The sequence below is a fragment of the Penicillium cataractarum genome, assembly GCF_028827025.1.
Source record: "Penicillium cataractarum strain IBT 29864 chromosome Unknown utg000005l, whole genome shotgun sequence".
NCBI lineage: Eukaryota > Fungi > Ascomycota > Eurotiomycetes > Eurotiales > Aspergillaceae > Penicillium > Penicillium cataractarum.
In genome coordinates this window covers 3,200,687-3,224,722 of record NW_026622741.1, presented here as the reverse complement: position 1 = coordinate 3,224,722, position 24,036 = coordinate 3,200,687, and the positions used below count along the sequence as shown (strand labels likewise).

Genomic DNA, 24,036 nt, shown 5'->3' with positions numbered 1-24,036 from the left:
GTCCTGCTATAGGTGGTTCAATCCCTTGTGAAGTACACGGGGGCTGCTCAGTATTTAAGCTCAGCTACTAATTGCTCCTTTGGGATTCATGGTTTTCATCTCTTATCTCTACACAAAGCCTATAGTAGAGCATGTCAAAATGCACGTGGGAACGAACCAATTGGAGTGAGAAGTTAGGCAAGGGTATGAGATTAGGGAAACGTGAATAAGAGGAGCCAGAGAAATGCCGCATACACAAACATACTTCCTTGATACGGAAGCTCAGACCTTTTCCTTTAGACTGAATAAACCACATTAAATGATACCCTTTCCATCCTCCATGACAAAAAGAAAATCGAAATGGCTGCTGAAAAGTAGAAATTACACCTTTCAAAGACCTAGAGCTCTCTGAGATACATGAAGAGCGCAAAAGTTCACTTGGTTAAGTTTCTCTGCGAAATACTTAATCAATCGTCGGGGAGAGATCCCACATGTACGAGGCAATTATCTCCTCCACAGAACCATATCGCGCGGGGGAGGAAGAGGCTGACGCCACGTTTTGGCTTATCGCTCAAAATTTATGGAGCAAAGTCATTTCTATTGTCATATCAACAATATCTATGATACCAGATATTCGAGTTTAGTTCTTACTCAAATGCTTTGACAATAGACTCCTTCTAGCTGCCTAAAGTCTCAGGCATAAAGGCTATATGACTAAGCAGGATGAGCGGTCGGGTCCAGCCTAGGTAGGTGGGCGGAGTCCTGGTTGGAAGCACGTGATAACCGGTTGTCGGTCGCCGATTGGCCAGCCCATAACTAAATAAAAGACTCGAGAAATTTCAAGCCCAGAACTGTGACTGAGTTAGAAAGATGAAAGGTGACCCATTGGACTAAGACTGAGCTGTACCTAAGAGGAATGAGTCCCCGCATGACTATGACTAAGAGCTTCGGGCCTCCTTTGGAAGTTACCTAACAAGATGGGCTTCAGCTTAACTATAGGCGGTCTGGTCTTGGTAGTTGAAAGAGGACTTTTGTTCGGCGCTGGAGAGAACTATTGGCATCGGTGGGACAAATATACCAGCCCTAGTTTAAGCTGCATTGAAATGCAAGGGCCAGCTAACTCTGAACGAGATCGATCGCATCTACTCCAACTACCAGCTGACCACTGGCTTAGGTAATCTCCGAATGCCAATATCGCCCTTGTGCAACACCGACGCTCTCCACTAGATAAGACGCAAGGGCATCCATCAGTTAAAAAAAACCTGGACAACTTGCCCACCAGAGTATGACGCGAAAATTGAAAAGCAATCAGGTGAGGATATCCTGGATCCTGGATGCAGGAACCGGGGCCCTGGCTCAGGTTACACACGATTTCGATCTCGGCGGATCAGCGCCCGAACAAGGGCCGCGTGGATGGCACGTCGTCAGTGAGAGTGCGGTGTGCCAGGGCTTATAATTGCTTATTTTGTCCCCACCTTCTTCATGCATGTATTATTGGGCAATTTGGGCAGTTATTGTGTGGCTAGAGGGAGGGGTAAAATACGTAGTGTTATGGAATAGATTCATGAGTTGTACACCGATGAAATATTTGCTTTTGGACACTTGATCTGGTATTTCTTGATTTATAGGACTGCCGAGATTCGATCCGCCGAGGTGGCTGGTATAGTTCTAGATTATAGAATCGTGCGCGTAAATATCGTAAGGAACATGTCAAAAAACAAAAGCACCCACCCGGCCATGCTTGCCAATAAGCCGCCCGAAATAGCAAAAGTAGAGGATTGAGTCTTCAAAACGCCCGTCACAGACCCAACACCAACGATAATTCCCACAAACACCGGATCCTTGACAACAAAATTGAACGAACAACGCGAGAAAAGTGTAATGTCAGAGACCTCCGAAATGCAGAGAGAAATTTGACACTGGACTGTTTCGTCAGACAACGACACACCTTCAAGCAACGCCGACGGGTGGAACGTCCGCACTTGTAGGTAGTGCACGAGCCAGTGCCGAGGTGCCTTCGCCTTCGAAGCGTTGGAGTAATGATGCAACCATCTCCCTGTAGTCATTCATCTGCGAGAGCTTGAATCTCTGGATTTTACCACTCGCCGTACGGGGAATCTCTTCCACAAAGACCACACCACCGTCTAGCGATTTGTAACTGGCCAGATGTTGACGGGCGAAGTTATATACTTCTTCCGCCGTCAACCGGCTCACAGATGGATCGCGCGACCGTACCACAAATGCTCGGGGTACTTCGCCACTACCGTCCTTCAAATTCACACCAGTGACAGCTACATCGGAAATCCCGGGATGCCGGAGCAAGACACCTTCAACCTCAGCTGGAGCAACCTGCCATCTATAGAGACAGTTAGTATATCTGATACAGGATGGAGATAGAGTGCCGGTGGAATGGACAGGTAGAGCTTACCCTCGCACTTTGATGAGTTCTTTGGTCCGTCCTACGATAAAGTAATGACCCTGCTTCATGAAAGCCACATCGCCAGTACGGTACCAGCCCTGAGCATCCTTCGCATCTGTGCGGCCCTTGTATGCCAAGAGCAAGCCAGGACCCCGCACGTGGAGTTCACCCGCACGCTCATCACTCCGTACAACATTACCATCATGGTCTACAAGGCGCACCTCGTATCCTCTCAGGCAAGTCCCAATACTGCCAGGATCTCCATGTTGACCATAGCGGGTTTGGAAAGTCACACCGACTTCAGTCATACCCCACAGCTGGCATGCATATGCCATGGGGTGGAGACGACTTCGGAACTGCACCATCGACGGACCGTCGATGGGAGCTCCCGCTACACCCACGTAGCGCAGTGAGCCAAGATAGTCGGAGACTGGCAATGGGGAGCGGTTGATAGTATGGATTATAGCCGGGACTAAGTACGTCTCGGAGATTTGGAATCGATGGACTGTGGCCAGGAACTGCTTTGTCTCAAAGCGCGGCAGGACAAAGAGCGGGTGGCCATAGCGAACCGGGAAAAGGTGAGTCCATAATGCGCCAAAGAGATGGAACATGGGAAGGGACATCAAGCGGCTGACGGGGTAAGGAACGTCGTATTGAATCGATCGATGATGGGACACGATGGCATGATGCGACAGAATGGCCGCCTTGGGCAGACCTCCCGTTCCTGAAGTCGAGAACATGGCAGCTGGTGTGTTTTGCGCCGACATGGGATCCGTGAACATCATCCAGTCACTTTCACCATAGCAGAGCATATTGGCAAAATTGAGGTTGCGCCCATTATCGCCACCAGCGTTGGCAAAGAAATCCGTGCCCGCCGAATATCCCAGTTCGTACCACAGGAACAACTGGGCGCAATGGTCGACGGCACGATCATCGACTACGCATATTTGTTCTGGGGCAATTCCACGGGCAGTCGCAACTTCTCTAACCGTTGGTAAGGCGTCGCGAGTTGTGAGGATCAATTTGGGTTCGGCAAGGCCAACGATATGGTCCAATTCTTGTTGCTGGCTGCGAGGATTCGAGCCCATGTAGACACCTCCGGCGCCGATGATGCCGAAGAACAGGGCAGGGTACAGGATCTATGCGATATTCAACCAGGCCGAGTCAGCATTGCATAATCTCCGAAGACCTTTTCTGATTCTCGACCAGTCCGAATGGCCGGATAGGCATGATGTCTCACTTACACTATTTCCCAAATGCAGCAGGACACAATCTCCCTGTCGCACATTATGCGCCTTAAAACCAGTGATCAAAGTCCGGACTAATTGTCGGAATTGTGTTGCGGTAAAGGAACGAGAAATATCCTCAGCATCGATAAATAGTGGCTGGTTTGGGTTATAGGGTGTCGGACCACAGAATGTAAAGGTCAAAAGGTCTGTATATAAATCCTGGTGCAGCAATGGATCTGCGGCGGTACCTGCCGGTACGGCCATGTTGGGATTCCAGTATCCCATTGTGTATAGAGAAATATTCAGGAGGACTCCGATAAGGTCTTATATATGTGGAAAAAAGAAGTAGTCGCCGTCGAAAGTAGGGAATAGGCGGGATGAAAGGAAGACAGCACCGGACATAGTGGGGGGCCAACAAAGAGGGATCCCTGCCATGGGGTTTTATATTAGCCAGGGACTTGTAGCGGAGCCCAGTTCCAATTAGACAGCAATTTGACACAATTTGATTTCCTGAAGCAAGCGCGATCCTGCCACAAGTCGGTGGAGGGCTGATTTGGAATACTTCGTGCTGACATAAGCGCATCCTTGGGAGTTCCAAAAGTTCCACCCAATCACCTTCATGCAGGAACTGTCAGCCGTTTCTTTTTGACTGGTCCACCACTCTATACTTTCTAGAATTTGTCAAAGGGCTTTCGAGGAAACCCGTCCTCGGCTATCTCATCATGCTGGTGATTATTCTCAGGATCATCAGACCATGAATGTGAAATCACAAGCGAAGAAAAGGATCAAGACAGTTCCAGAATGGGGTTGAGATATCCGGATTTCCGGATTCAGCAATATCGCAACAAGGACCATTGGGTCAATATTGCAAATCAGTTCAACCTTCTCGAGTGTATGTGTCATTGGACGGGTGGACACACTCGATCGCGAACAGGTTCGTCCGGTCTCCACTAGAGTAGTTCGGCGCTAACCCTACAAGACTTGACACTAGTGGCGCAACACTCGCGCCACGGGCCCCTTTCTTCGTTGATTCGACGGATCGTCGCCTGGCATGCATTGTTGAACACCAGCTGAGCCACAGGCTCGGATCACTGGTCTCGTACGATTACAGCTGGCCTTCGAGGCTCTGACACTAGCAGGGTTGCTACATTGCTTTGCCTCGGGTGTACGGGCCATCGGAAAATCACTACTACGTACTTTTGTGCTACAGCACTACTACTACCACCACTGGAACCCATCATGGGTCTCCATCGAGCGGAAGGGGCCCCGATCGAGGATCGCAGATCGACAAGGCAGCAGATCGCATGCCTGCAAATCCCCATAACCTAAACTCATCCAAAAATTGCGGCGAGCCCGCATGAGGACCGGCACGTCGGTCGCTCACTGCAGTCCTCCCTCGCAGCGCCCACTACCATTGGCCGCTAGTTGAATGGACATTACCCCTCTCCCCACGAGACGAGGCTGCTCCGTGCTGTTCGGATGGCGCCAGACAGGGATTGTTGTTAGTTAGCGGAACCGGGGAGAGTGCGGCCCAACCGCTTTTCTCGATGATGTAGTGCACAGCTGTAATCCCGTCCCGTCTCCCACCAATGAACAAATGCAAACGCATCAATGTGTTCTAACCCCCACTCATGTCATGTTTAGCTTGACAGTCTCAACCAGGGTACGAAAGGCTGATCTTCCGTCCACAGGATCCGTGGGTCTCATGGGCCTCGATGCTCCGTCCGATAGTATCTCTTTTTTTCTACCTTCCCCCTTCAATCGGTTGCAGGACATTCCAAAGGGCTTTCGGCCCGCCTGAGGTGGGGCATCTTCAAGATCAAAAGTCCTGAAGTTCTCCATTCCGTGTGACAATCCCAAATGCCAGCTGAGAATGAGACAAAAGTCTGTTTTTCTCTGCTCAGATCTGGATCAACTAGCGATAAGGATGCGCCACAACGGATGCAATGCGCCCCCCTTCCAGGCTCGTGGTGTAGCACAAGGTCCACTGCGTTTCCTGGGATTTACGCCCTGTTTCCCATGAAATTGGGTCTGGTCGCATTGAATCTGGAAGGGTGCCGAGTTTCCCCCCGCTGCAAGGATCTACCGCACCGCGCAGGAGAAAAAGAAAAAAAAGTAACTTGCATTGCAGGGATGCGAGGCACATGAGGAGGGCGGAAACAGCCTCGGTGACGAAGGCACTGATAACCTCATTGTATCAGATTTGCTTTGATAATGGTCATTTTTAGTAATTTCCTTTGACGAGAACAACCAACCCCCGCTCCCAGGGATTTGGCTTCGCCCGGCGGGGCTTGTTCATTGTGACCGGGATCGTCCAGGCAATGAAGCCTTGCCATGGACATTATTGGGTCATCATGCATTAGCCACTTCTCGCGAGGGTCGCTTATATGCAACAGGACCATGTAGGAACGAGATACTGGTGGCAACTTGCATGGCAATAAAGCAAGTTGTCCGTTGAGGCCTGGCCCTCAGTCAATGATCAGATAGAGCAGGAGTCGTGATTGGGTTACATCTCGTTGGGCGAACGATGGAGCCTTGTTGACATGGTTTCTCATTCCGGTCCATCCCGTCTATTCCATGCCTCTTGAGGATAGTGCCCACATTCGACACTATCCTAGACATAGCGGGTCCCATTATAACCCCATCCGGACATCAGGGCCGTTCGTCCGGGGGTCAAGGGTGAGCTGAGGGACGGTAGAGGAGGTCCAACATGCGCATTCATTGGCAATGGCCCATTCCCGCTAGTTGATGCGGGATGTGAGCCGGCATGATGGTGTCATACAACTGTTGAACTTTGGAAGCCAGGATGCACACTATCCGCAAGGGGAGGAGCCATTGAGAGGGGTTTGTGAAGCATCTGAGGATGATCGTCCGGTGACTGAATATTACGCTTTCTGCATCTGATCCGATTTCGACCGGAATCGAAAGAGAGTATTGCAGGGGCGTCTGAAAGGGATTCAGGATGTAGAATGAGACGGGACAAAGGAAGCGACTGGGATAGTGATAAAGATGATAGGACCGCCAGAGACGGAGAAACCGAAGCGTCAAGTCCCAGGAGAGCATTTCCCCATCATCATCTTCTCCTCATTTTCTCAGCCTATGACTGGGGAGGATATCACAGCTGGACAGCATCTCCACTATCCACCGGCTCGCTCACTAGCACACGCCTGTTCGTTGGGCCGAGTACTAGAATCCTTTCATCATTCGTTTCCGTTCATTGCTGCACCTTCATGATCCACATGCTGGCCTGCTTGTGATCTTCCATGAGGTCTTGTCCTAGTCAAATTGCCAATCCCTCGCCCGTTCTTGCATTCAGTCATCTTTCGAACTCAATTATTGTATTCTTGCAACACCTCCACGCCATGTCGGACTCGGAGAAACCCCCCATCACTCTGCCTAAGCCTGCCATGACAAGGATGGTAACCAACTCATCGAATCCCAGTGAGGTGACCCTCACTGATGGCGAACAAGCCAACGTATTCGAGAAGGTCCTCTTCCAAGAGATGGGATCTGTCGATGCGGGCTCAAATCATACCGTCGACCTTGAGGCACAGACCGTCAGTGCTGATCCAAAGCGATTTGCATCCTTGCGGTATGCCATCCTCACACTCTATCGGCGTCTCTTCACGCTGGTATTCTTCGCGAACGTTGGCGTTTTCATTTGGGTCATGGTGTCCAACCAGAAGCTCCTCGCTTTGGTCAATGCCACCGCCGCCAATTTGCTTGCATGTGGATTGGCCCGGCAGCCACTCGTTGTCAACGGCATCTTCCGCATTGTCCTGTCCGTGCCGAGGTCAGCGCCGTTTGTATTGCGCCGCATCGCCTCCAAGGTCTACCACTATGGTGGCGTACATAGCGGGTGCGGCGTTGCAGCCCTAATTTGGTACGTAGGGTTCGTCGGAGTTATGTCGCGTCAGTATTGGACGCCTCCGTCCGTTAGCGCTGCAACGGCCGTCAGCTTTTCAGCTGCTCCGGTGGCCTTAGCTTACATCATCCTCGTGCTGTTGCTAGCCATCATAGTCGTGGCTCACCCCACGTTCCGTATGAAGCGACATGATTATTTCGAACTCACCCACCGTTTCTTGGGGTGGCTTATTGTGAGCTTGTTTGTTGCCTTGTTGTTGGTCTTCGCCCATGAGATCAGCCAGGCGCAGGGGCAGAACTTGGGTCTGTTCCTCGTCAAGTTGCCTGCATTCTGGTTTTTGGTCTTGACGGTAGCTGCTATCGTTCAGCCATGGTTAATGTTGCGAAAGGTCCCTGTCCGCGCAGAGGTCCTGTCTACCCATGCGGTGCGTCTGCACTTCGACCATGCCGTCACCACCTTTGGCAAGGGCACCCAACTAGCCAAGCACCCTCTGCGGGATTGGCATGGCTTTGCCACCTTCCCCGACCCCAGTCCAGCGGGCACACGTGGCAAGCCGAGCTTCTCATGTCTGGTGTCCAAGGCTGGTGACTGGACGAGCGACACGATCAAGAACCCGCCCACCCATTTCTGGAAACGCGGCGTGCTCCTCTATGGCTTTGCATACTCCATGCGCGTGTTCAAGAAGGTGATCGTGGTGACGACGGGATCAGGTATTGGCCCCTGTCTGTCCTTCCTGGGTGATGATAATCGCCCCGAGCTGCGTGTTCTCTGGCAGACTCGCGCTCCGCTCAAGACTTACGGGCAGGGGGTGATTGACCTCGTCCACCGGATGGACAACAATCCAATCATCATGGATACCGATCAGATGGGACGAGTTGATATGGTCCCAATCGTGCAGCGACTGGTCGCAGAATTCGATGCCGAAGCAGTGTGCGTGATCAGTAACCCTGGACTGACTCGCCGAATCGTGTATGAACTCGAAGCGCGCGGGGTTCCAGCATTCGGTCCAATTTTCGACTCTTGAGCATCGTTTTGGTGTCTTTTGCATGTCCCATGATATGATAAACGTCTCGAGATTTGGTGTTCTTTCAGTCTGCTCTTGCATTGCTGCACCTAGATGTTTGTTAGTCGTTTTTTTCTTCTTATACCCCCTTGGGATCACTCAGGCGTTTTTTAGGTACATTTCTTTCGGGGTTCGAGTTATATCATGTTTTCACTCTCCAACGACTTCCCGGCGAAGTTTCTTCGTGCATCTCTTTACCGCACACATATCCTCATGGGGAGAGTTGAAGGGGAAGGTGTGTGGTGGAAGAGGTTGGAGCTCTCTGTACCCAAGTGTCTTTTTTTTTCTGGCGGGAACTTGGGATCTGTGGCCAGGGGTCGCTCGGACCCAGGACCGTGCAGTTAGGCAACCCATGCAGGCAATGGAAGAGCTGTAATTCCCGCAACCTTATGCGTGATCGTATGTGTGCTTCTTCAAATTCCAAATTCCCTGGCTCCACTATCTCGTGACTACGCGCTATGATTGGCTGTCGGCTGTACATAGTGGGACCTTGACATATTTGTGACTCGCCAAGAGTTGACGTTTTCGAGAAGGTCGATTAGAAGAGGAAGAAATAATACGAGAAGTCAACCACTAAACTGTCTAAAATTGATGTTACCAACTATGGATCTGTGTGCGGTCTTCGAACTTACTGCCAATATTCCCTATTTCCCAATCATAAAGACGCAAATCACACTCGGTTCATATGAGCTGGTTATCACCAAATTTCTTACAGGGCCCTAATGGTCTTCTCCATCGACGAAAGATACTACCATGGTCCACAATTTGGCTCATAATGGTATCTACAGTTGCTGGCCAAACCTTGCTGTGAAATTCGGACCCATAGTGTGGAAATTGCAGTGGACCGTGGAGTCAAACTTGTAGAAAGGAGGAAGATAGGAGGCGCAGGCAATCCTCCGTGCATTGAGGCAGTATGAGGACTGTAAGCTGATGCACCTTGGACTCTATGATGGCTGATGAAAAATAATACAATTAACTTCAGTCGAGGAAAACTAGTCAGCCTTTGGAGTAAATATGCGATCTACGAAGTTTTGAATCATTCGCGCTAAGTCGCTTGTCAGATTCCACCTTAATGTATAGACTCGAAACGAACATCCAACCGAAGACCATCTTCTTGTCCTACTGCACCAGCGGATTAGAATAATGTATCATTTCATAGATAAAATATAAAGACTCAAATGAAGAATATCGGGTATAGAGTCACGTGGCTCTATGGTATCTCTTACGAGTTTATTCTAAAGCTGGACACCTGGCCTTGGCGGATGCTTCCAAATGAGAGCCGCGGCATAAGCGTATTATCCGTCATTTATCTCGTATATGCAAGCCATTCTGCATCTCATCCTTGGTTTCTTGATTTCTGGGTGATCATCATGTGAGGTATCGGATACAGACAGGGATCTACTACCTTCCATTACCCCCATGCTCTCAATTGCATACATAAATACGCCTAGAAACTTCAAAATCAATCAAGTCAATTAATTTCCATGGGGCATTCATCAAATTAAACCGAGTTGCCATGTAATCCTTGTATGCTGGAAGGCAGATCACAACAACATATCCTGGGAAGACAACAGCGGCAATCTGATGGGCAAAATGACCACTCGACAAATATATAACAAGGACAACATCCTAGTCTGAATTGCCCGTAATTACCACTTTTGAATGTGAACCTCTAATGCGAATGATACGCGTTAGTCCATCTTTGCACGAGACGTGGAGACGTGCGTGACTCCCCGCATCCCGCCCACTACCTCCTCCACGCAAGCTTTACGCCTGAAAGGACTAAAGAAGAAATCAAATACCAAATCCTCACAAGGAACGCTACCATTTACCTCATTTCGTTATCCAATTCGTTGATGGGGGCAACTGTTGGGTTGAAAATTTGTTTGGTTCCTGAGGCTGTAGAACCCGCTCGAAACAATTTCCCCAAACTGACTAGCGCCTTCGCAGGAGTACAAAGCTACAAAGCCACTCAAGTTTTATATTTGTATTCTATTTTGGCGCGGAACAACAGATCTGGAAGGAACACATACCGGCTGACACATAAAGTCGCAGCTTCTGCTTTTGCTGAGAAATGGCTGCCTTCTTACTCCGCGGACTCCGCGGGCTGGCCTTCCCAATCGGGTAGTCTTCGCGGACTTCGAAGGACGTCAGCAAGTATATCAAGCGCGCTTTCCACAACCTGAGACCTCAGATTCAGATTCAACAACCCAGTCTAATTGACCTCAATTCCCCAAGAATGCCTCAGAGTCGAAAGGTACCTTATTTCCCATGCGTCCTTCGAGAAAAATTACCTCGGAGCTAACCCACTGCCAGGCAATCATCATCGGCGCTGGCCCTGCCGGCCTTGCAGCTGCGCTGCGTCTACACCAGCAAACCAACATCCAAGTCACAATCTATGAGTTACGAGCAGAGCCCACCACTTTGGGCGGAGCCGTTGGTATTCAGCCCAACGGTCTACGCCTCCTGGACCGCCTGGGCGTCTACGAGAAAGCAGCAGCTCGTGGCTTCATCAGCTCAAACTTGACATTGCATTCCATGCAGGGGCATATTGTGGCTCAACAGGACTTCGTTGGCTGGGCGCGAGAGCAGACTGGTTTTGGGTACATGCGCATCAAGCGCACGGATCTGGTGGATGTCCTGCTGGGGGCGGTGCAGAAGGCCAAGATCCCGATTCATTTCAACATGCGGTTGACGACTATCAAAGAGAGCGATGAGAGTGTGCATGTTACGTTCGGAGATGGGTCAACCGATACTGCTGATATGTTGTTCGGGTGTGATGGTATCCATTCGTTCGTGCGACGTGCCTACGTCGATTCCAAAAAGACCCTGGAGTACTCTGGCATGTCGGGTCTTGGATCTATTATTCCCACCAGCATCCTATCTTCTTCGACAACAACCCAGATCACCGGCCTAGACGCTACTCTGACCGAGGATGGTATGCTTGCCGTAAATCCATGCTCAGCAGGGAAAGATGAGCTGTTCTGCTTCTTCTCCAAGGAGGTCGGCCTCCCAAACTCGGGGGATAGCCGCGACGGCTGGGCGGTGCACAGAAAGGAAGAAGTGGATGGCTTCAAGTCCGCCATGTTGGAAACTCTGGAGAGCGCGAAGGGTGAATGGGGAATTGCTATGAAGGAAGTCGTGGACAGCATCTCGGTCGTGAACTTCTATCCCGTTTACAGATTGCGGCCTGGTGGTGTCTGGTCCCGGGGCCGGTGCATTCTGCTTGGTGATGCTGCTCATGCAATGTCCCCTCATGCTGGACAAGGTGTTTCGATGGCTCTTGAGGATGTTTTCTTGCTCTCGCGTTTACTTGAGGACCCTGAACGACCACTCAAGAAGGCCTTTGAGATCTACGATCGAATTCGCCGACCTCGCATCAACGAGATTTTCAAGTTGGCTGCACAGAATGCTCAAGTGCGAAAGAAGACTGGCCCATGGGGTTTGTGGCTCAAGGAAGTTCAATTCTCACTGGCGATGACTCTTTCCTGGGTTTTTGGTGCAGACAAGAGAGGACTGCGACAGGGTCATCTGGTCTACGATGTTGATGAAGTGGACCTGGTCTAGATGTGTTTCTTTTGTCTTTTTCTTTTGTCTGGGCCGATGGAATGATATTTTTTGGTGGGGAGACGGATCGTCATGACAGGGAACAGTAACATGCTTATTATTCTGTATCGCTTTAGCATTAACCACAATTCCACTTCTTTTATCCAAAAGGCTCTTGTTTAAGGCATCCTCACGGCTGGCCTTGTAATCAAAGGACACTTCGCTATTTGGGTATTGCGCCATCCGTTGACCCCAACGAGGCGACCAACGCGTGACCACGGCTAAATGGATCATGAGCCTTAAAAGTCATATATCTATTACCAATCAAACTTCAACTCACCCCCACTGGCTTCACATCAATTCCATGGACATATTCTGCCCCTCGAAGAAGACCTACAAGTGTAGCGGACGGCATACCTCATCAAAGCTTGGCCCCCATATTCCGTCAAATACCCGTAAAGTGGGGCATGATGATAATATCACAAAATCCTTCAACCAACAACCACGTTTCTACTCCAAGAAAAGGCTACATCATTAATAATTCAATGTCTGAGGGATAATGCCGAAAGCCCGAGACCACAGAAGGAGGACTCGCCTTAATAGCTGCTTATCATCAAATACGCCAGTCATGGAAGTTGGGATATAATAGGTGGTATTCGCGCCTCTATATCCTATACTGTCGGATTCACATCATATATCATGTCTTTACACGAAGAAAAAGAAGGTGTCTTGAGTGATGCGCTCTCCTCAGCGCCAGTTCCAGAGTCTGATGGATCAGAAGTCGAGAATCAACCACCCAAAGAACCCGCAACGCCACCTCCACCTCCGAATGGAGGTCTTACTGCCTGGCTCCAAGTAGCAGGAGCATTCTTCTTGTTCTTCAATTGCTGGTCAGTAATTGGGCCATTTATCATCCACATACAGAGCCGCTACTAACGCAATATCCCAGGGGAGTGGTGAACACCTTTGGCGTCTACCAAAGCTACTATGAAGACACCCTACTCCCTGACTACTCTGCATCTTCAATTTCATGGATCGGCACAGTCCAGGGCTTCCTACTCTTGATGGCAGGGGCAGTAGTTGGACCTATCTATGACAAGGGCTACCTCACATCCCTGCTTGCGGCGGGCACATTCCTAGTCGTGTTCGGACTGATGATGACTTCACTCGCAACGAAGTACTATCAGATATTTCTGGCACATGGGCTTGTCGTGGGTCTTGGCTGCTCATGCTTGTTTCTGCCGAGTATTGCTATTGTAGCGACTTATTTCACGTCACGACGGGCACTAGCGACTGGTATCACCGCGTCGGGAGGTAGTATCGGTGAGTCTATACTGAAGAAGTGAAACCCCCGGTGACAGGGAAGCTAATACTCATACTTAGGATCTGTAATTTATCCCATCATGTTTCACAAGTTAATCGGACCGGTGGGCTTTGGCTGGACAACCCGAATTATCGCTTTCGTCGCCCTAGGCGGACTCATCTTCTCCATCGCCGTGATGAAACCGCGTCTCCCACCACCCAAGCAATCTCGATCTCTACTCGACGTGTCCGCATTCAAAGAGGCACCTTTCCTTATCCTGTGTTTAGCCTTTTTCTTTTCCTTCATTGGCTTATACTTCCCATTCTTCTACCTACCAACCTACTTCACCTCCTTCCTCCACACTGACGGTAGCATCGCATTCTACATAATCGCCATTCTAAACGCAGCCTCTGTCTTCGGCCGCATCGCACCCGGAATCCTGGCGGATCACATTGGATCCTTGAACACTATTATCCCGATAAGCTTTATCGCAGCCGTCCTAGCCTTTGCATGGATTGGAATTCGAAATGAGGCGGGTACTATCGTGTTCGCCATTCTGTATGGGTTTGCTTCCGGGGCGATCGTGTCGCTGCCGGCGACTATTCTTGCCCGACTCACGTCTAATATGAGCATCTTGGGTACACGGATGGGGATGTCCTTTACCTTTGCCGGGTTGGGGTTGTTGATTGGCAATCCTATTGCAGGTGCATTGTTGGATATAGAAGGGGGGTGTTCTGGAAGGGACAGCTGTTTAGTGCTGTGATGGTTGCGGTTGGGACTGTGTCGTTTTGTTTGTTGCGGATTTTGAAGTGGAAGCAGGGCGAAGGGTGGAAGATATGATGCTATGAAGTTAATGATGGCAGATGGTTGATTCATAGAGCTGTACGATTGAGAATGTGAATAGTTAATAGATATAAGATATTGAATTATGGAGGTCTGTAGATAATATCAAGGCAACTTTACACTTAATTATGTTCCTCGTAAGTCGGAATATCAGAACAAAACTAACGAAGATATCAACTTGATTCAATAAATGCCAGCCACCCTCAAACCCAACTCCAGCCCCTTGGCTCGATCGTCGTGCATGATCATACTTTTTCGAAGCAGCCCAGTCCGCCCGCTCCTTCTCCTGTTGACTCAATTAGCGTTTCGCCCGTTCATCCTCACTTAGACGACGGAAGAAGCCCCAGTGATGGTGGTGAGGAGTGCCATTTCCTACATCAAGTATAGTCGTCTTAGCACAAATCACAAGATAAGCTTCCAGTAACCAGAAATACTAACCCGCTTTGTCTTTATCACTACCCTGTGATTCACCCCGAGATGCAGATTCAGCCTTGGGCTCTTGTGGATCTTGTGTAACTTGCGATACTTGTGGCACCTGGGGTTCTTGCGGTTCTTGTGGTTCCTGGGACGGAGATATGAGGTTGTCCTGGGTGCCTGAGTCCTCAGAATCCTTTCGCTGATGGTGGTGGAAGGCATCAGATGCCCTACGGAAAAGATTCGACATGATTGTGAGTGAATAAGTATGTTAAATACGTATACCAAGGCAATGTTTGCAAATTCTTTGGTAGATTGACGTATTTAGACCAGCAACCGTGTATATAATAACCTCTTCCAAGCGAATGATGTCATATAGCCTGATAGGAACATCTTGGTATAGGTGGTCATGCGACATGTAAGTCCTAGCTCAAGCCTTGGGACATAGCTTCAGCTCCCACGGCCAATAATCATCTGGTTTCAACCAGATGATGTTTTGAGTTCGGAAAATACATGGCATCATCGGTGGGGACCCGTGGTCGGGAAGCCGGGTCGAGACCTCCGACGGTTCCGGCAGAGTATGTGAATCATGCTATGTATAGACTTTGATTATTAACCTTAAATTAACTTTGAGGAGAGTTTGAAGGGGGCTTTGGGTTGTTTGTATGCCCTCGCTGGTTGCTTTCATCGGTGTCTCTTGAGGGAGAACTTGTCACTCGACACTCAGACTATTGGCTAGCAGGTCTGGTCCCTCGGAAGGCCACTGTAATGGCGATCAACTGTGGAGTCAATGTTTTGTTATCATAAAACCTGGGGATAACATTGCTTTACTATTCTAGATAAGAGACGCCAATCGGTAGTTTGTCAAATGCCAAGGGCCCAGTCAGAAGATGGTATGTGGCGCGAGCATATCTCAACTGCATGCTTAAACTGGCAGTCTAGGTAGTTACCAGTTACACAATTTACATAATCATGGGAAGATGGACCATTTAAGTCAATGCATTAAGTTAGAGTAGAGAGCCCATTGGCAAACAAAGATAATCAACCATAAGACAATAATGTGTTTCTAAGGCAAGAGGGGGAATATGATCATAGCTGAAGACAGAGCAGATGAAATATGCACAGAAGAAGTAGTGATGGGTATAATGCAGGGGTGGAACGAAACCCGTCCGTCCGAGCCAAGAGATGCATTCTTTCTGGTATGACAGTAGTACCAGATTTTTCGTGCTTTTTGTTGAGACCGCGCCGACGCCATTGATGATAGAAGAGAAATGCAAAAAAACCATATGATGCGGGGACATTGATCATGAGCCATGCAATGTCCCCCGAGATGTTGATTATCGTAAAGGTGGGGGATAATAAGAAATAAAAAGGGCTGTGACAAGTCCGTGACTTTGGGATATCTTTCTTTGGGTCGTGGAGATCATAACGTCATGGCGGTAGAATGATAGTAGTGTTGAAGGGATTATTGGCGGGTAGAGTCAACCGACGGAGCGCGAGAGGTGACGCGGGAGGTAGGCTCAGAGGGATGCGGGGTTTGCTCAGTGACCAAGTCGTCAACTGTGAAGCGCATACGGCCGCGGTTGTTGGAGGTAGAGTTGGTAGAGGAGTGGGTTGAGTCGCTGTCCAAACGCAGAGAGTCCATTCTCTCCAACTCGTCGTAGTCGGGCAATGGGAGGGGGGAGCCCTGGTAGTCCTCCATAACGCTGCGAGCGTCATCGAGTTTGAAGTAGCCGGGAGGGCTGGCGGGGACGTCCTCGTAGACAGGAGGCATTTCCTCGTCCCAGCTGATACCGAGACCACTGCGCTCCGTGACGTGGAGGTTGAACTGCATGCGCAGGACACGGGCAGCGCCGGTGGGGGTGATGAGGCGGGTGTTGCGGTTGGGGCAGAACTCCTCGGCGACAATGAGCTCAATGACAAGGTTGTGCTTGACCTCCAGGCCACCGGGAGCCTCCATGTCGCAGACGGGGTTGGTAGAAGGATTGATGCTAGCATCGAACTGCATGGTGATTTCACCACCGGCGGTGTCAAAATCGGTCTTCCAGCCGCTCTTCTCCTCGTTGTGGCCGATAATACGGGTCTCCTGGTGGAGGACACCCTTGTTCTCGCCGCCAATCTTGTGAGCGTGCTTCGTGCAGGCAGTGGAGACAATCTTTTGGTGCTCCTCAATGCGCCACATCATCTTGCGCAGGCGCCAGCGAGTCTGAGTCTCGTCACCCTTGTCCACCACGCCGCTGAGGGTCATCTCCACGGGGAAGTTTCCAATGGGATGAACAACGGAAGGCAGGACGATGCGGCCAGTCAGGTTGGTAGGAGGGAAAATGCGGATAGAAGACTTGTCGTTGCCGGGGATCAGGGCACGGCGGACGTTCAGAGGCAGCTTCAGGCTGAATTCCTCACCAACGGTGCTCTGGGCATGCGCGAGCAGGAAGTACTCGACTTGGCCCAGGGCGCCATTGCAGGAAGCAGGGAGGTGGCCGGGGAACAGGTAGCTGAAGGGGAAGTCGTGCGCGCCAGGCTTCAGGTGAAGAGCCTCCGTGAGGAAGTTCCAGCGGGTGAGCTCCTCCGTGCGGGTAGCACAGCTAGGGCAATGGCTGGAAACGGGCTTCTTGGTGGAAGTCTTGGAAATGAGGCGAACGTCGAACTGGTTGAGAGTGACCTCACCAGCGCTCTCGGGGATAGTCACACGCAGACGGCCAGAGAACAAAGCACCGGTAGAGTTGCTGGGGTTGCCATAGCAGACCAGAGGAGGAGACTCGACCAGAACTTCGAGCTTAGCGGATGGCTTCGCAAGCTCCTCCTTACCAAGGCGCTCCTTGGACCGGCCGGCGCGTCCCAGACTGCGGCGCTTGTCCTTGCTGTGGTCTCGGTGGGGGTGGATCAGGTGGTCCATGTTGAAGGATAGACGACGCTCGGGTGAGCGAGCACGGTCCGGGGTGCCATGCGCTGGCTTCTTGCCAGGGTGATGGGGAATCTCATTGACGGAGGTGGTCGATGATGAATTGGAGTGGATGGGAGTCGAGGAGACCGACGAGTGCAGGGAGCCAGAGCCCCGAACAAAGTTGGGGATCAGACGGCCCGGCATTGTGAAAGCGCCTGTTTTGATAGTGGTTGATGCTGTGTGTCAACGACGAAGTGAGATGGCGGTAATGATCTCGAATAAGTAGTGGGGGGTTGATATAGAATTGGCTTGGCTGATGTTCAGGAAGCAGTGCGGTGCTGGAAGAGTTGTGAAGAAGTAAAAGAAGCCAAGCAAAACATAATCCAGTCTTCAGGGTTTGTAAGAAGGGGAAGGAAGTAGTCCAAGAGGGCCCGGGTTGCGCTGCTTTTTGAATCTTTGTAGAAGATCATGTGCTTGAGCCTAAAAGCCACCGAATCCGTGGAAAACTTCTTGGAACCACAGAAAAATTTCTAGTTGGTTCCCACTTTGTCCACTTTGTCCACTTTGTCCCATGCAGCCAGCCAGGTACCGAGCAGCCATTCGCTCAGGTCTGGCCACCATCACCAGAAAAAATGTGTCTGGAATGGGAAATTCAATTGAACTAACTGGAAAAAAAAATGGGACAGAAAAATTAGAAAATTTAAAAAGTCATTGAGTGGGGCAGGGCCCATCGTCATAGTGGAGTCTGACCATACGCGTACTGACACAATACCACCTCGTTACACCGCCATCTTTATTCTTAGATGGCCGATTGTCTAAGCAAATTCCAAGTAAAAATAAAGAGCAACTCTTGTTTAGAGCGCTGTTGTGATCAAGCACACCATCTTTGTAATTCAATTCTAGACTATATACCATGAGAAGTTGGATATCATATCCTCGCCGAAGTAGACCCGTCCTCTGGGCTCGCACGTCATCGTGGCTTCCTGATGACTCTATACTTTGCCCTATACTTCTTCAGCCTATGGTGGCCAGGAACTTTAACTCTTTGACTCGGCTCTGGTGCCGGCAAGAACCAATAATCACAATGACTCCCGACTTTCTCGACCGAACAAAGATCGAGGGATCGCCTGATGCCAGCAGCCCAGACACTCTACCCCACATCCTCTTTTTCCTTGATGGCTGATGTGGGCATCATTCTGGGATCATCTTAAATTCTGGACCAATCTAGTAAGACCACCTGATGGTGCGCATCCTGGAAACCTTCGGTGTCGATTACCCCTCCCACTACTCCTTGTCAATAATAATAATAATCCTGGATGTTCGATGTCCGAACTTCCTAGCCAGCAAAGAAAAGCCCGTGCGCAGTGAGTCACTGTCGGCTAGAGCCCCGGCGTGGATGGGGATGCGATCTTCCCCCAAGGTTTGTTAGGGAGGCCCTTCCCACTCGGCCCAGAAGGCATGTGGCCGAGGGGCACGGCGGGGTACGACCGATCGCGGTCTCCTTCGGCTCCTTGAGTGGCATTCTTTCTACGGAGTATCATGATAAAGAATCTAGTTATTATTCATTGAGGCAAATGTAATATACTTTGTTAATATGAGTATCCTCCAATAAGACAGCACTTAGTAGTACTAGGCCTTAGTATGGTGTCATCGCTCATCTAGTGCTTAACAATCAACCTCCAAGGCTCGTACTGGGCTCATTTACCCCGGATCCTGAGCACGACCCGGTCGGACCACCCTGCATCGGCCATCTCTGCAAGTGACGGAGTTCCAAGCTTCTGCGTCTGCGTCGACTCTCCGTCCTTGTCGGCGCATTGGCTTTCCCAAGACGCTTTGTTAACACGGAGGCTTGCCCGATCACCTGAGGCTTGGGGCGGGCTCCTCTCCCCGGCTTTGTGGTGCCGTGTTGTCGCCCAGGGTAGTACAGCTACCACACCGAAAGTCTTCTAGTTCGGTTTTTGCTGGCTTGTGACTGCCCCTATTAGAACCTTGCCCGCGGAACCCGAGGAGATAGAACCTCCCCCGGACAGGGGCCGTTTTAACGGAGCCGAGTCGCTCGAGTAGGAACTTGGACCCGGAGGTCTAACATTGAGTATAGAGTAACTACCTAAGTTAGGAGAATAGGGAATTGACTAATATTGTTAGCATAACTTAACTAACTAGTAAGCATGATGCCGACTATACCGTATGATGACCCAGCCCAAGTAATATGCTGCAATTTAATTCCCGAGAGCAGCATGGCTATTAGACTAGCCATAGCTAGTTTTCTCTATAGAAGATATGATACAATAACACCTACTAGTACTGTGGATTCAATAGTACAGTATACTTGTAGTAGTAAAATGATGTACTCCGAAACAACTCCGTGGCCATTGAACCATCACGTGGCGCCATCAGAGGACCAGCGACGGCCCGACCGCTGGGTCATTCTGACTGTCACAATACAGGGGCTGTAACAGTCGAATACCACAATAAAATACACCCGCTAGTGGCAGATCCTCACGATTGCGCTGAGAATTTTTCCCGCTTACCCGCTTTGGGCAATGAAAACGCGTGCCAAAGGCCCAAAGACCCTGTTCGCTCCACTTCTTCTCTGACTCTTTGCTTTTTTTTTTCTACGCCGGCTTCGTCGCCAAACCACTACCACCACCAACAAGGTCAATACCACCACCGCTGGTTCACCTTTTCGGGGTTAGTGGCTGGCATTGGTTCTTTCCCCCCGCACTGCACGCTGGCGCCATTTTGCGGGGCGCAGCCCGGTCATTTGGACTGTCGCAATTTTCTTTCTCAGCTAAGGAGGACCTCGTCGTGATGTAATTTCAGGTTGGGAAAAAAATTAGAGACCTAGAACTGAGATCAGGTACGATTGATAATCTTTGAAATTGATCATCACGCCCCTAGCCTTGGGAGCTGTCAAGAGTTGCTCTGTGCTTCTCGAACAGGGCCATGGGCGAATCATCAATTCCCCTGCCCGCACTAATTACATAACAGTTTGCTCTTTTTGCGCCTGTCAACCCTGTTGCGGGAGATCCCTCCTGGATCACCTTTTCTTTCCCCTGGTGACGGGTAAAAACAAAAAGAAATAATAATAAAAAAAAGCATGGACGGTGTCCACTTGGTATCAGGTACCTCTGACCTGCAGCTACGAGCTGCATCTCATGGCTTCTTACTTTGAAGCCCATAGCTCAAGGACCTATACTCCGGACCTGTGGCCGACATCTTATGTCGGACTGGGATGCTGAAGAAATACCTTCTAGGGCTCGTGCGCACCCGGGTGGACGGCATGGACTCTCCAGCTCGACTTCTCTCCTTGACCGCGGAACAACGTGCCTTCGCCTTTCCTTGCGGTGAGACGCCTGGCGACCGGGGACCCGATCACGCCATGGAGATGTGCTCCTCCAGGCAAATCGTCCAGGCGGTCCAGTCGTCGGGAGGAGCCCCGGACGGAGTACTTTGTCGGAGTCGCCCGCGCGGCCCCTCTTGAGCCTGCAAAGGCCTGGTGCTGCCCACGCCTTGATTCTACGGTAACAGCCTCGCGGCTAAATAATGTACCTCTTTTCTGGCCTCTTTTTATCAGGATCGGTATGTCGATCAACCATAAAAATAAGCCCCCCTTTTAGTTCTCCAGTTCCGCATAGAATAGCCAATTCGAAGTAACCCGTGGGAATGAACAAGCTATGGGAAGAAATGGGCGAAGATGGATCGAAACCCGTTTCAGTAGGACTATCGCGGGGATGTGCAAATCACAGCCGCGTTCTGTCCCAGGTGCTTAGCAGTTAGCTCGACCGTGTACAGAGTACTCCACATGACTCGCCATTCTACACTTTTTACGCCTTACACCCTACGCCTGACAATAAGCACCGACAGATCGGGAATTTGAGCCAATGGAACGAGGTGGCTTGCCGTGAAGATCGAAATTGTCGGCTCTCTGGCGAACTTCCTCTTTCGGGTCGATCTCGGAGACGCCCTCCGATCAGGACTGAGTCACCCCTTCTATAGGGAAGGAGGACGGTGATGGACTATGATTGCTTTGCCTACAACGACAGTTGAATGGCAGTATGAATCTTATATTAATCTAGTATTAGGCCAATTACCTCCTTACTTCATAACGTTACTTTCCTAATCCAATATACAAAGCACATTACCTTCCTAATCCCAAATCACTTACTTCAAACTCTCAGCCCTGCAAGTATCACGCTATAACTAAGCTCTAGTCTTGCAAGAATTCATCATCACCCAAGGAATTGCGTTTCCCATTTGACATTTCATACTACATACTATACAGACATACTATACAAGTCCAACCTCTTCCCCGACTCCAATAATCTCCAATTGCACCATCCTAAACCAAACAATAACAACACACCATTTCAACAATTAAATCACTCAAAAATAAAATAGAAATAATAAAACCCAAGAAAAGAAACATTCTCCGTCCTCTCCATCCTCGATTATCCATTTTCCATACCACCATCAAACTTTTCCTAGTGTTCTCGCCAGCCCGGAAAACTCCCGGGTCCCCGCCCACAATGAAGTGTGCCGCGCAGAAATTTTCTGTTAGGCTGGTCTCTTCACCCACTGGTACTAGACTCGGCCCCTCCTCACCTTCTTTTCCTTCCCCTTCACTAATTGAGTGACTTTGTTTTTTTGTTTTTTTTTTTTTTTTTCCTTCGCCCATAACCCCCACCCACGCCCAGAACCTTATACTCGGCCCGACGAAACGTGATGCTTAACAGGTCCGCCAGTGGCGGCGGCGGACCCGGTCTACGTGTGGTTTGTCCCTGGTTTACGTTGTCGTTTCAAGATGGGGACCTTTTTGGCTCTTCATGCCATGGATGTGTAGTATCGTACTAAGATTGAGGGTCTGTAAAGACCGATATCGCAGAGTATTACTCACGGATATGTAATAGGGAGCTAGTGGGGAGGTAGTACCTAATGATTATCATATGTTTTTCTATGCAACTACAAAGTTAGTATCATATGCTGTTGGTAGAATATTACACGATCGTCAATCGCATAGAGTACAAGAGCGGTCGCAATGGGGCGGTGGACTTGGTCGCGCCCGATGGCGTGTCGTACTCGAGGCGTTGTCCGCCGGGAAACTCGTAGGGTCTGGGTGAGGCTTTTTGAGTAATTTGCCGGGCCGATGGAGTTTCGGTGTGCCGGGTGGATTTGGGTTTGTGGGTTGTGTGGATAGTGTCAGGTTGATGTGGATTTTTTGTTTACATCTTGTTGTACAGTATGTATTTTTGTAGATGACCTGATGTTGATCGCGCTGATCTATGAGGACATATGCTTGTAGTAATTACATGTTTCAATATATTTTGCCAGATGGGGTACGAGTCCTGACATGATGGAAGGCTTGGGTGATCGATGTTCGCACAGAATAGGTCTTGATTGGATGTTGGAAATTGACTCATTGCGGTCCGCGATATTTCACCATTTTGACGTCAAGGTACCGGGGTAAGCTTATGAAGATGGCGTAAGATGAGATGACTCGATCTGCACATTCTGCTACGTCATCTTCAAGATGACTTTGCTAATTTTAACTGCTTATTGTTCCCTATGGTAGACAGGCAAGAAGTGACCTGGCATGAGGAGCAAAGAGAACATTCTCAGGACTCATATGTCGATTGACTTAGTCTGTGTGTAGCGTAGTACATACTGTACGTACTTTGGCTCGACTCTAGAAGAAAATTCGGAATGCCGCTAGAAGTGTTCCATATGCCCAAATAGGCAGGTACAGCAGACAGGGCAGACCGACGGACACCACCGCTAGATTTCTAGAATCTCCTTGATCAATGGTAGCGATGCCACGCGGCTGACCGAGTGGCATCTCATGGGGTGCACTTGAATTTAAGGTATCCAAGGTCAGTGCTCATAATCTGCAGACCATTAAGCACGCGCAGATCATGGTACAATTGGCCTGATAACAGAACTTCCCCCGCAGACCTCGTGACTTGCTCTGATAAGAGTCGTCTTCCTGACAACCACTTGCTTTTTCCTTCCTAGCCGATAATGCGTTCTGTATCTATAGATAAGAAGCCAAGAGAGGGCATGACTTAATCAAATTCAAACTTAATTCCTCCCATGCCTTTACAATCGCCTCAACGAACCCCTGGCACGTGACCCCCACTCCGGGGGATCGTCCCGCAAAAGGAATCATCATCTGAGCTTCCCCTATTCCGGCACCACAGCTTTCGGCCACCGTGTTCTTTTAATATGGCCGACTGATTCGCCCTCCCGACCCTTCTCTTGCCTTGGAACTAGGGGACTCGGTACCCGTTCAACTCATCCTCAATTGACTATCATCTCGCGTGTCTCCTGAAGATAGGCAGCTTCCGCCTCCACCGCAATTCCATCTCAAGCACGTCGACCAAGTGGGATGTTGGCTGTACCCCACCGTGCCAGGGTTAACGGTTGAACCAGTGCAAACATTGATCCACAATCCTCCGAGTCTAACGCCATCGCCCTTACATCTCGATCTATCA

The 24,036-nt window shown here is 49.9% G+C and overlaps 6 protein-coding genes across 6 annotated transcripts; 3 read left to right on the top strand and 3 right to left on the bottom strand.

Annotated features, from left to right (window-relative positions):
- Positions 1-1,929: 1,929 nt before the first annotated feature.
- Positions 1,930-3,891, bottom strand: afeA (adenylate-forming enzyme AfeA; the record flags this gene model as incomplete). The annotated part of the gene is made up of 3 exons (XM_056699776.1): positions 1,930-2,335; positions 2,408-3,537; positions 3,643-3,891. The coding sequence occupies 3 exons, from the start codon at positions 3,889-3,891 to the stop codon at positions 1,930-1,932; spliced, it is 1,785 nt and encodes a 594-aa protein (XP_056555189.1).
- Positions 3,892-6,989: 3,098 nt separating this feature from the next.
- Positions 6,990-8,516, top strand: N7496_006846 (integral membrane protein TmpA; the record flags this gene model as incomplete). Its single annotated transcript, XM_056699775.1, has 1 exon — positions 6,990-8,516. One exon carries the CDS (start codon positions 6,990-6,992, stop codon positions 8,514-8,516), a length of 1,527 nt encoding a protein of 508 aa, XP_056555188.1.
- Positions 8,517-10,794: 2,278 nt separating this feature from the next.
- On the top strand, positions 10,795-12,122 carry N7496_006845 (FAD-dependent oxidoreductase; the record flags this gene model as incomplete). The annotated part of the gene is made up of 2 exons (XM_056699774.1): positions 10,795-10,812; positions 10,872-12,122. 2 exons carry the CDS (start codon positions 10,795-10,797, stop codon positions 12,120-12,122), a joined length of 1,269 nt encoding a protein of 422 aa, XP_056555187.1.
- A 678-nt stretch (positions 12,123-12,800) lies between these two features.
- N7496_006844 (Major facilitator superfamily domain general substrate transporter) lies at positions 12,801-14,244 on the top strand (the record flags this gene model as incomplete). The annotated part of the gene is given in 4 exon segments (XM_056699773.1): positions 12,801-12,991; positions 13,051-13,424; positions 13,485-14,115; positions 14,127-14,244. The coding sequence occupies 4 exon segments, from the start codon at positions 12,801-12,803 to the stop codon at positions 14,242-14,244; spliced, it is 1,314 nt and encodes a 437-aa protein (XP_056555186.1).
- Positions 14,245-14,545: 301 nt separating this feature from the next.
- Positions 14,546-14,911, bottom strand: N7496_006843 (uncharacterized protein; the record flags this gene model as incomplete). The annotated part of the gene is made up of 2 exons (XM_056699772.1): positions 14,546-14,619; positions 14,686-14,911. The coding sequence occupies 2 exons, from the start codon at positions 14,909-14,911 to the stop codon at positions 14,546-14,548; spliced, it is 300 nt and encodes a 99-aa protein (XP_056555185.1).
- Positions 14,912-16,126: 1,215 nt separating this feature from the next.
- On the bottom strand, positions 16,127-17,749 carry N7496_006842 (alpha-arrestin; the record flags this gene model as incomplete). Its single annotated transcript, XM_056699771.1, has 1 exon — positions 16,127-17,749. The coding sequence occupies one exon, from the start codon at positions 17,747-17,749 to the stop codon at positions 16,127-16,129; it is 1,623 nt and encodes a 540-aa protein (XP_056555184.1).
- Between the last annotated feature and the right edge of the window lie 6,287 nt (positions 17,750-24,036).